Source organism: Vombatus ursinus, unplaced genomic scaffold (genome assembly GCF_900497805.2).
Source record: "Vombatus ursinus unplaced genomic scaffold, bare-nosed wombat genome assembly UNPS02014786.1, whole genome shotgun sequence".
NCBI lineage: Eukaryota > Metazoa > Chordata > Mammalia > Diprotodontia > Vombatidae > Vombatus > Vombatus ursinus.
This window is the reverse complement of record NW_020954564.1, coordinates 36,879,614-36,892,242: the sequence shown is the minus strand read 5'-3', so window position 1 is coordinate 36,892,242 and position 12,629 is coordinate 36,879,614. Positions and strand designations below refer to the sequence as shown.

General features: G+C 39.9%; 1 protein-coding gene across 1 annotated transcript in view; it reads right to left on the bottom strand.

Moving 5' to 3' along the window:
* Nucleotides 1-8,805: 8,805 nt before the first annotated feature.
* LOC114046870 (pappalysin-1-like) overlaps nucleotides 8,806-12,629 on the bottom strand; it is a 280,259-nt gene continuing 276,435 nt past the window's right edge. Inside the window, exon 22 of the mRNA XM_027867446.1 lies at nucleotides 8,806-9,332. Within this exon, the coding sequence (XP_027723247.1) occupies nucleotides 9,225-9,332 (108 nt within the window). The 3' untranslated portion in view covers nucleotides 8,806-9,224. The remainder of the gene's footprint in view (nucleotides 9,333-12,629) is intronic.

Sequence of the window (12,629 nt, the reverse complement as noted above, 5' to 3'; positions counted from 1 at the left end):
GCACTTTCTTTAAAATAATCTGTGTCATAAGTAGTGCAAAGAGTATCCTCATTGCCTGTTTATTATTTTGTAGATAAGGAAACTGAGTGAAATTAAGTGATTTTTCCAGAGTCATCCATCTGCTTAATTTTCAGAATTGGACTCCAACCCTGGTACAATGCTCATTCCATTTCACCAAGATCATCTGGTTCAGTGCCTTCTGTCTGGTTACTGACAATCCTCACCCTAACCCCATGCCAAGTCCTAGCTTAAGGTGACAGCTATTTCATGAAGTCTTCCTTGACCCATCTCAGCTGAAAGTTCTTGCTCTTCTAAAATTTGCCCAAACCATTTCATCTGAATCTCTCTTTTAACTCCATTATACTTTACAATGTATGTGTGTGGGTGTGTATATATGTAAATGTATATGTAAATATCTATCCCCCACAGAGTTCAAGCTTCTTGGGGAATGAGAACATGGGCTTATAGTTTTTAATGTGGAAGAGACTTTAGAAGCCATCAAATCTCACTCTATTAATAATAATGACCACAATAATAATAGCATTTAAATGATATCTACTATGTGCCAGTCATGGGGCAGCTGGGTGGCACAATGGATAAAGTGCCATGCCTGGCATAAGGAAGGCCTGAGTTCAAATCCAGACTGTGTCTGAGTAGCTATGTGACTCTGGGCAAGTCACTTAACCCTGTTTGCCTCAGTTTCCTCTTCTGTAAAATAAGCTGGACAAGAAAATGGCAAACCACTCCAGTATCTTAGCCAAGAAAACCCCAAATAGGGTCATGAAGAGCTGGACATGACTGAAATGACTGAACAACAGCATGTGCCAGCCACAGTGCTTAGCATTTTGTAAATATTATCTTATTTGATCCTTGCTACAACCCTATGAGGTAGGTGTTATTATTATCCTCATTTTGTAGTTGAGGAAATTGAGGCATACTGAGGTTATGTGACTTATCTAAGGTAACACACATCTGAGGCCAGATTTGAATTCAGGTCTTTTTAATTCCAGGTGAAGGACTCTACCCATTGTGCCACCTAGTCATGTTATTCCCTACCTGGAAACGAATATGAAAAAACCGAGGCACAGGTAAATTAAATTAGTTTCCCAAAGTATGTTGGGAAGCTAGTGTCTTAGGTAGGATCTCAACCCAGGTCTTTGTGATGCTTAATACAGACACCACACCAATATTCCACATTGTCTCTCTGAACTAGAAGGGGAACAGTGTAACGTTCATGAACCTCTCTATCCCCAGTGCCTAAGATATTAGAGGTGCTTAATAAATGTTTGTTGAATAGAATTTTACAGATCAGGAAACTGAGACCCAGAAAAGTGATGATTGTACCACTGTTCAGCACCAAAGATAGGATTGGAAGGCAGATTTCCTAGCTACCAATTCAGAGTTCTTTCAAACAGAATTGACCTTTCTATAACAAAGACCTACTCTTATTTCCATTGTCTTAGTAAGGATGGCCCCAGAGAAATGCTAATCCACCAAAAGACCAATAAGTTGACAAACCAAGACAGTTAAACAATCTCCCAGTCACTGCTCAGTTTAGGAGGGAGAGTGTCCTCCTCACCATGTGCAAGTTGTGTGCTCTGATCAGCACTACATCTTCAAGGTTCTCCTGGGCTCCCATAAATAACTGGAAGCTACTTTTTCATTGAGAACTCCTTCCTCCCAGCAACTCCAAAATATTCAGCAAACACACATGTCTTCTTCTCCAGTGGAACACTTAGGGATTGATGTTTCAAATTCTTTGTTTAGGTTATGCTGAGTAAGGAGAAAGCCAAAAATTTATATTTCTAGCTCTTTACTCTCATCTTACTTGGAGTGGAATTATATTTAACTGCTGAAAAGCACTTCACTTAGAGTCAAAAGACCCTAAGCTTAAGTCTTGGGTTATTTACTTTCTTTTATTCATTCATATGTGTGTATCTATATCTATATCAATCTATATATGTGTGTGTACAATATATACATATACTAAATGCATACAATATAGTATATATAATACATATGCATATAATATATACATATGTGTATATATATTTTATATTTTTAAACTTTAAAGTTACAAGGAATGACAAAAGAACTTAACTACTTCAGGTAGGGTGTAATTCTCCCCATTTATAGATGGGGCAACTGAGGCTCAGAGAGGTTAGGCCAAGGGTGGGGAACCTGAGGCCTTGAGGCCTTCTAGATCCTTGGGTACAGCCCTTTGACTGAGTCCAAGTTTTACAGAACAAATCTTTTTATTACAGGGATTTGTTCTGTGAAGTTTGGATTCAGTCAATGGGCCACACTTGAGGATCTAGAGGGCCACATATGGCCTTGAGGCCTTAGATTCCCGACCTCTGGGTTAGGCAATTTACCAAAGACTATGGTGTTGGGTAGGGTTAGAGAAGGAAAATTATTACCCCCTCCCCACCTCTGCCACCCAATTATCCTTCTTAGATCAATTCTCCTTAACAATACACCTTTGGTCTTTTCTCTCTTTAAGCAAATTCTAAGCAGGTGGTTAAGAGTTGTGTCAGTGCCTTCAACAATTTAATTCACTAGGCTCAGACAGACTATGTCCCACTGAAAGGATTTGTGGATGTGTTTGCAGAGCTTCTGCCAGTGATTTTTTTTTTTTTTAAAGCATGGTGTGCAGCAGAGATCTCACAGTACTAGGTATGAACAAATATGATTTTTTCCCAAAGAGAAGAGGGTAGATTCTTCAAAATACTGTATGTTTGTGGACTGTGCTTAAATTGTTTTTGGACTTCTAGAATGTACTATTAAAGGAATGGTTTGTGAGCACTTGAGAAGGGATGCAAAATTATATAATACTATGATTAGTTGAAGGAACTGGGAATGTTTAACCTAGAGGAGGGGAAATGAGCTTGGAAAGAATATGGTAGCTATCTTCAAACTCTGAAGGCTTGCCATGAGGAAGAGAAATTAGACTTACCCTCCTTGGTAATGGAAGGCAGATCTAGGAGCAATACCTGAAAGTTACCAAGTCAGATTTCTGCTCAGTGTATGGAAAATTTCCGTTGCAATCAGAGGACCAAAAGTGAAATGGGCTTCCTGGGAGGCAGTGAGTTCCTTAGCAATGGAGTTCTTTAAGATGGTGATTGATGACCACTAATTGGGGATTTTGTAGTGGTGATAAATGACTTCTGAGGCCTCTTCCTGCCCTAAGATTCTTTGATGTTCTGATATGCTCCATGTCCTCATTTTTAAAATGGTCTATAACTAGATTATCCATCTATTTCCCCCTTCTTCCACCACTAGCCACCACATGTTCTGCCTCGTCAACAGAACTATGGCTGTGTCTTGCAGTTGTTTTAGAAAATATGATTGTATGACTTCATTCAGTCATATCATCAGTTTCCCAAAATATTTGCAGATAGGGCCTCTAAATCACAGGATGCTACTACCTTGGTTTCTAACTCTTCTAGTCACTAAGGGCAATAATCAACAATCACTCTCCCTACCCGGGTGTGTATATGTTTGTGAGCCCATACCTATGAGATCATCATACTGCTGGGATATACAAAACCACACCAGGAAAGGTTTAAGCATACAAGTTATTATATATTTTTATAATATAGAATTTTAAGGTATAGGAATCAACAGTGGCAAAATATTTCTGTCTTTGACAATTTTAGTGAAATCCAACCTGTATTTGAGACCAGGGGGGGAAAAACAGTATGAAACAATGCCATGGATACAGAAGGTTAACATTCTCTCAAACAGCAAAACAGGACAGTGATGGTTAAAAACAGTATTGAAAAAAATAAATTAGATGAACATTTGTGTAAATATAAATTAAAAAAAAGATGACAATCTTAATAAATAAGCTATACTATTTACATCTTTATATATGGCTTGGAGACTTAAATTAGATCCATAAAAACAAGACAAACAAATAAACAAACCCCAAAACAGGAGCAGCAAATGTACGTGCGTGAGGTACAGAATAAAGATTGAATTGTGTTTTGCTTTGGGTGTTTACTTTTTTCTCTTTTTTTTCTTTTCTTTTTTTTTTAATTTTACAGTAGAATGTTCATAAAAACAGATCTTCAGCACTTGGGATATGAAGTGTTATTTGCCATAGTTTCCAGAAGGTGCCAAACAGATTCCAAAATAATAATAATTATAATAATCATAATAATTATAACAATAATAAAAAGGTACAGTATGATACATAAAGATGGAAGAGCCATTTGTAATATGAATACATTTTCTCTAGACGAGATCACAGTTTTATTTGTAAATATTACATTTAAATATATATATACACATATATGTACAGATATATTTATATACATGTGCATATATATATCAATATAGAGATAGATATCTGCAGACAGGTAACTGATTACAGAGGCCCAACAATGTAATTCCTAATTATTCCAATTTCCCTTTGTTGACTGCTGGTGTGTAGTTCAGTTAAGCTCCTTGTTTTGCACTCAGAAGGTAGGTTGTGGTTTGTAAGGAGCATGACCTCTCACTTTTTAGAGAAAACAGTTTAAATGACACCACCCGCCAAAAGAAAAAAAAAAAGATCTTAAACCCAAACAACTCAGTCTGTAGAACTGAGGTGTTGCCTGAAATTGTCTTTTGCTTCCTTCTCCAATGGGCTAGAAGCAACCTTCCACTTTTTCTCAGAATATGACAAGTTGACTTCTGCCGGCTTTTATTCTTTCTATGGGGAGGAAGTAACTGGATTTTAATTGGACCTCAGAGCTGGAGAACAAGCCAAAAATCAGAAGGAGAAAAAAGTATAATAATAATAATGATAATAATAAACCCTAAATCTTCTAAAATGCAGCCTCTTTTCCCAGGTGACTATAACTAGGAAGTTATCTATTTTTTTTTTAAATTTGGAAAGTATCAAGAATTCACTCTCACTTATCATTGGTCTCAAAGATTAATACTTGGAATGTGTCATGCCTTTGTCCCCAAGCAACTCAAAATGCTTTTAAAACCTCAATCCAGAACGCCCCACAACTCCCCCAATGAGGTAGGTAAGAATTATTATCTCCATTTTGCAGCTGGAGAAACTGAGGCATGGAGAGGCTTTAAGTGACTTGTTCATAGCAAAAACAAACAAACAAACAAACAAGTAGCCAGAACTGGTAAACCCTGTCCTCTCATTTCAGAGCCAGATTTCCTTTTGGCTTCTCTCTTTTCTGTCTTCCCGCCCAAATGTTCAATTCAGAAATTGGAGAACATTTGAATAAAACATAAATAAAGGATTTTGGTTTGGTTTGGTATGATTGTCCAAACCCAAACTTGTGGTATTACCTGTCTTGTTTAGCAGCATTTTGGGAAAACTAGACTGTGCACAGTCATTCTGAGTGTAGTTTTGAAAGCACAGTTAAATACTAGTTAAATATAGACTTTATATAATGTAAAAAGCACAAATACATTTTTTTCTCTTAAGATCTTGTAACATTGAAAACAGCACCCCCTCAAAAACAAAATAAATAGCCATACTACCAAAGAGATAAAATTTTACCTTATTTCCTGGGCCTAACAGAATGAATGAGGAAAAACAGATAGTGTTATTAAAACTCCACTGTGTTTTCTCTTCTAGGGAAATCTATGAGATTGTGTCTAACTCACTACTCAGGTTGCAGAATACATCTTTTCCTTTATGACACATAAAAATATGTTTTGCTCTTCTTGGTTCTGGATCATGCAATTTTTTTTCTTTCTTTTTTCTTTTTTTCACTCCTCTTTTTCATTCCCCTCTTCTATCCACTTCTCTATTTGTACAGATTTCTTACTATAGATATATTTTTATATTTTTGACTTGAATCAATTGCAGCAAGAAACTGGCTTACTTTATTATCATTATTATTATTATTCTTTTTTAAACACAGGTAAAACCTATAACAAACCGACAGTTACAACCAAGTTTTTTTTTGTTGTTGTTTTTTAGTTTTTTGTTTTTTGTTTTTTCCTGGAACCGGAAGGGAGGTAGCTGAAATTTGTCTCAAAGTATCATCTTCCACAGCCTTCTCAGCCTTGGATCAAGGGAATAAGGCTATCAAGATGGCAAGAATATTCAGACACCCCCTCAAAGCCCTAAGGAAGAAAATTACAGACAGTAGGGACACTTTACACCAAGCCCTACCATCTATGAATGTTGGTCTCTTCACCCTTCACCAAAATGAATTCCTCAAATTAGGAAAGAATCCCTCCTTTCTCCCCCTCAAAAAAATAAAAGGCAGTTGGCACAAAAGGGGGAAGGGGGGGCTTTGATTAGATTTGTGGCATTGGGTGTTCTTAATTCTTTCCAGGGGGAAAAAAAAAGCATAATGCTTTGGAATGCCAGCCATCCTTGTAACAAGAGAGCAAATACTTCATCAGACACTGAATCCAAAATTTTCAGTACCTCAGAGCTGACTACAGCCAGCAAAGCTTTAGAGGTCTCTTCAGAAATCTTAGAATATGTATAGGAAATGACTTTAACAGTTACACAAGAGTTGGGTCCAAGTCCACAAAGAAGGCTGAAGGGCTTCTCAGTCACTTGAAATTAAATGGAATACTCCCTTCTCACACATGGGGAGCAATCTGCTTGATATTGTCTTTCTATCCCACCATCAATGTGAACATCTCCTCAACTCTATTGTGGAAAAGGCCTTGGGTAGAAATTGAGTATGGGCAGGATGTATGCCAACAAATTTTCCTCCTTTCCCCTCTCCATTTTTGGCAAAAAAAAAAAAAGTTTTTCCTAAGCTACTTTCCTAACAAAGTGAATTCTTCTTTGAAGGACAGTAGGATAAGTGTGGACAGGCATTAAGCCATTTTGCTGAGAAGTCCCCTGGCCTTTTGAAAGGATCACTCATCTAATGGAAATAATATAAAGAAAAAAATTGGCATGATTGGTAGGGTCTCCTCCAAAATAGCTGCCTCATTCCCCTGCTCTCTGCCTGTCCCACTATCTTAAATAAAATTAGAAAGTCACTCTTCTGGGATTTCAAGGGTTGTGGCCTCCCAATAAGAGATATCACCTTCCATAATAGCCAAACTCTAGTTAGGAACTATTAGCTTCTTGAAACCAAGATGTAGAGGCATGGAAGGGGACTCAGGTTGGAGAAGGATGCTGAAAGGGAAGGGGCCAGTATGTGGAATGAGCAGGTAGTACATGCATCCAGCATCCTACTAACCCTGGGTCTCAGAGTGTGGATACTAAAAGGCTTAATGTGTCTGTTTTATTTTAATGCTTGAATGTGCCTATAACATAGAATATGCTTAAGATGCCTGTCATTGTATTTGGGACTGAGGGAAGTGACCAGGTCCTGAATCTCAGCCCCGACTTTCTCAGTTAAGAACCCTTGGTATAGTAGGCTATGCAAGAACTGGACCTCATATATCTGCTCTTTCTGAGCTCTAGGCTAAGACCTCACTTGAGATTTGACTTCAAACCTTCTGATGTAAGCTGGTCTCCAGCCAACTTAATCCCACAGCATTGACCTACCCCATCTGAAGAGATATTATTTGGTGCTTGTTCTGTGAACCATTCATACTTGGGGGCTGTGGGTGGGGAAGCAAATGATGAGAGATAGACTAAGTGCCTCTAGTATACTTATCCCAACTAACTGCACCTTCTAAGCCTGTAGATTCAACTTATAAAGAAGAGAGAACAAATGGTGATCTCTACCCACTTCAGGGCAAGATACAATGGAATACACAGTGATATAACTGGATAGCTGGGGGCTGGAGCTGCACTTCTACTGATCCATCCTCTCTTTGAGTTTTACTGAGCCCTACTGAGGTGAGATTATTATGGAGTATAGAGGGGGTTGGCCATCTCTGGGACTGTGTTTGTTCCCTAGAAACTGGTCCACTAGCAAGTATTTGTTCAGGGCAGAAATGAATCCCGGAGACCAATGTCTAGCCAGGAATGGAATCTTTCTCTGGCTCCTGGAAATTTAACACTGATACACTCAGTTCCAAAATGCTAACACTGTCTTCAGCATTCTTTGCTCTGGTTTTGGGACCCTTAAAATAATTTTTGGAGTCTGTTTGCTTGACAAATTCCCTGCTCTCTCAGGCCCAAAGGGTCTATTCCAGAGGTGATATGGAATGTGAGCTCTCACCACACAAGCCAGTGAGTGTCCTTTCCTTTGCCATAGGGTTAAGGGGGTGGCAGTGGGAAGAAGTGGAAGGCAGGCTGTGGGTAAGCTTTAAGGCAGACCATTTGGTTGTTTGGGGGTTGTTGTAACCCTGTCCTGACACAGTAAAGAAATGAACCGGATGGGATGTAGCAGCAGGCATAGCAGCAGGATGTGCTTGAATGGCAAGATCTAGGGGTGGGCAGGATCCACTGGTTCTTCCTCTTTGTTTTCTTGGGGTCTAAGCACCTCAAAGTCTCTGAGCAGCCAAGCCAGGCTGAAGGCTTTTCCCACCTCTCATCTAGAGCGTCATCCCAGGACTGCTCACTACTCTTTCTGAAGTGGAAGACCAGTGTCCAGCAGTAGAAAGAATGGGCAGTAACCCATTCCTCTTCTCTTGGACCCACTGTCCACTGAGACTAAGACTACACCTTCACCTTCCAACTATTATGTGGCTTTCAGAGGGCTACTGTCCTGGGATGAAACCAACACCTCCCCCAACCCAATACTTGGAGCACAATATACCTTGGCACTCAGCATTGGTCTAATGTGGTCTCAACAACTCCAGGAGTTTCAAAGCTGCAACTCTCCCATGGAGAATCAGCAGTGAGCACCAGAGAGGAATGTGTCTTGTCTTTTCCTCTCTCCCTCCTTAACTTCTAAAGAGACAGACACATGCATATACATATACATATATATATACACATATATGTATGCACACGTATGTATATATTTGTATATGCATGTGTTTAGACCACATATACACATCATAGATAAAGAGCTCATTTGTAACCTCCATCTCAAGTCATGCTGTTCCAATTACGTGGGCCCATCACTGCACACCACACACCACTGCAATACTTCCAAGTCTTCTGGACTTAACTCTGTTCTGTTTGGTCATTATGATGCGATTTGGTACATAACCCCAGCTTTGAGTCCTTCTTGGGCAAAATTAAAGGCAGACTGGTTGAATTCTAAGGGTCCCTGGGTGCAGAGAGGCCATTTAGTTGAGCAGCTAACAATAAAAACAATACCAAAAGGGATGTGGTGTCTCGTGTAGCCTGCCTTCGGGCTGGGTGGTTTTTGGCTCCTCTTCGCCCATTGTTAGCCATGACTGTAGGCCCGGAGGTCCTTTCGACTGTGCTCTTGGGCCTTTGGGTCTCGGCAAGCACAGTCTCCTTGTAGGTCACAGGACATAGGAAAGGGGGTGACCTGCAGGAGAGAGAGGGAAGAAGGAACGTGAGCAGTGGAGGTCCTTGTCATGTGAAAGTGTTCTTTGTAATGCCTGATGAGGCTCTGGGCAGTGACAGGACTGTTGGCAGCATCTCTGGGTCAGGCAAGGCGCTTGCTGTGTGGGTGGCATGAGACCCTGAGTCAGAGATATGCTTTATGCTTAAATTCCTCATTCAAGACTCAGATGAGAAGGACTTGGAGCAATTTTACATGTTGCAGTGATTTCAGATAGGGGCAGGGGTGAAGAGACAGAAAAACAGACAGATTTGGCTTCTAGTCTGAATTGATGCCTAGGAAAGGGAAAAGGAAAGGAAAAAGAGTAAGTATTTATATAGCATCTACTATGTGTCAGGGACTGTGCTAAACACTTTACAAATATCTCATTTGATCCTCAAAATAACCCTGAGAGGTAGGTTCTATTACAATCCTTATTTTATAGTTAAGGAAACTAAGGCAGAAAGAGGATAAACTACTTGCCCAGGGTCATACAGCTATTTTCTGGAGCAGGATTTAAACTCAAGTCTTCCTTGACTCCAGGTCCAGCTCTCTGTCCGTTGTACTACCTAGCTCTCTCTGACTATTATCTGACTCACATTTGTACAATGCTTTCAGGTTTGTAAAGTGCTTTGTGACCTTGGGTAAGTGATTAGGTCCAAATTTCCCCATCTTAAATCTATTAGGGGTGAAGAGGGGGTTACACAAGAGGAGAAATCTCCTTCCAAATCTAGTATAGCCTAAAAAGAAAACAGAGTGCATTGTGAAAAAAAAAAAAAAGCTCTGAACTAAAGTCAGAGGATCTGCCTTTGAATGCTGGCTTTGCTACTCATTGTGTGACACTTGGGAGGTTACCTCCCTTCTCTGGGCCTCTGTTGGAGTAAATAATCTTTAAGGTCCCTTCAATCCATTTGAAATCTCTATGTCTCAGTTTCTCCCATCTAAAAAGCCGTGGGGAGACAGGTCACATGGGAGGGCCTATTGCTATCCGAATGCAATGCTAGCAATGCTAGACTCACCTTCTGAAAGGTCTAAGTGTGATCACCTGGCTGTTGGTGGAAGGTGATTTCATCTTATTGCATCATAACATTTGCAAAGTGCATTCTCCAGAGTGTCTCCCATCTGCGCACATGGACTTAATGACCTAACCCCTCCCTCTCCTTTTAGCAGAGTACTGTAACCTGTTCAGATGTTCTCAGTGAACAATCTGCATCTTTCTCGATCTTACTCTACCCATTTTCTTTCTCCATCCCCCTTCCTTTCTCCTCTCATACGTTGTTAACACATGACCCTTTAGTTGGTTTCTGGGCAGCATATGCATCACCGCCATGGACTTCCAGACAATAAGGATGCATCCCCCTCATCACTAACACACCAGGAATGTACTCTGAATGGAATCATCACAGTTCCTCTCCTCTCCTACATGCATCAGCCTGTCTGCAGAGGAAGACTGAGTCTTCACATTCATGTGTTGGTGGGGGCTGGGGAATGTTTGGATAGCCAAATGGAGTACTTTATTGCCTAACTCAGATAAAAAGAGTGTGGCAGAAGAGAGTAGCTAATTCCAGTCTTTTCAAGTCCCCTGCAATTCAGAACTAAATTGCTACCCCATGGCAAAGAGAATGGTCCCTTTGGCCAAACCATTTGACTAGAGGTCTCGTCACTAGACTTTTGTCCCAAAGGAAAATTTTAAAAAATGAAGATCCTCTTTCTTGACTAATAAGGTCCACACTGCCTCTGATGTTCCAATTAATATTTTTTTTTCCCTACACCTTTCAGAAACATTGTATAGAGAAAGGGGAAGGGAACTAGATTTGTAGTCAGCTAACCTGGGTTTGAATCCTAGCTAAAATCAACAGATATGTATAGATTTTTAATGACATGGGATTTTAAGAAACTGAGAGATAACAAAGGTCAAGAAAATCATTATGTAAGAACTAAAAGAACACTTCTAAATTTCTAAAATGACCAGGACAATAATTCATGGGTGTTCTCTTTCTAATGACATTATTTCTGATTACCCCTAATTGTTTGTGTGACCTCAATAAGTCTTTTTGGTTCTTTGAATCTCAGTTTTCTCATTTCTATAATGGGACAGGGTACACAAGGGTAGGGCAGCTAGGTGGCACAGCGGATAAAATGCTGGGCCTGAAGTCAGGAAGACCCATCCTCCTGAGTGCAAATCCAGCCTTAGATACTTCCTAGCTGTGTGACCCTGGGCAAGTCACTTACCCCATTTGCCTCTGTTGTCTCATCTGTAAAATGAGCCAAAGAAGGGAATGGCAAACCACTCCAGTATCTTTGCCAAGAAAATCCCAAATGGGATCACAAAGTCAGACACAACTGAAAAATGACTGAGCAACAACAACAAAAGTTTGAGCTACCCCAGCTCTCAAGGAATTTATCTTCTAATGGGAAAAATCACACACACACACACACACAAACACACACACACACACACACATGTCTGTGTGTATATGTATATGGGAGTAGTCTCCAAGGAAGTGTCTTTTGGTCTGAGAAATCTCAGATTTGGGAGATGGAACAATAAGCAATTGAATGATATGACTGAACCACAACACAAGGTTAAGAATTAGATAATTTCAAAAATACCTTCCAGCTGAAAGCATTTCATTCAATTCGAGTATGAGAAGATGCTGACAAATTTGGGGGTGGGGTGGAAGAGCTACCAAAGTGTATTCACTTAAAAAGCATAGTATGGTAGAAAGATCAATGCATTTGGAGTCAGGAATTCTCAGATACTATCTCAGTTCTGCTAATTCAATTACCTGTGTGACTCTGAGCAAGTCATTACAACTCCATGGGTCTGTTTCCTTCATCTGTTAAATGAAGGGATTAGACTAGATGATTTCTGAATCTTCTTCTAGCTCTAAATCCTACAAACAAATATATATTGAGCAACTACTATGGTTATATGCAAGGCACCATGTTAGCCTGATAAGGATGTCAGGAGAATAGAATGCAAAGCATGGCTCCTGCCCTCTAGGAGCTTACAATCTAATAGGGGGTTGGGAGAACAAAGCTTACATGAAAGGCTAAATAAAAATGAAATACATTGTGTGGTTAAATAAATGTTAGAGCAAGCAGCAAATGGTTAGCAAAGGCTGAAGGTGTTTGGAGATAGAGAGAGATGCTGACCCTTAGGGTAGCTAGGGAAGAAGTGTGATGAACTTGACAGTGACTTGAGAGTAAGGTGATTTGAAGGTGAAGGGAATTTCCGTGACAAAGGAAGAGGAACCATGAGGAGAGTGGCTGACTTCA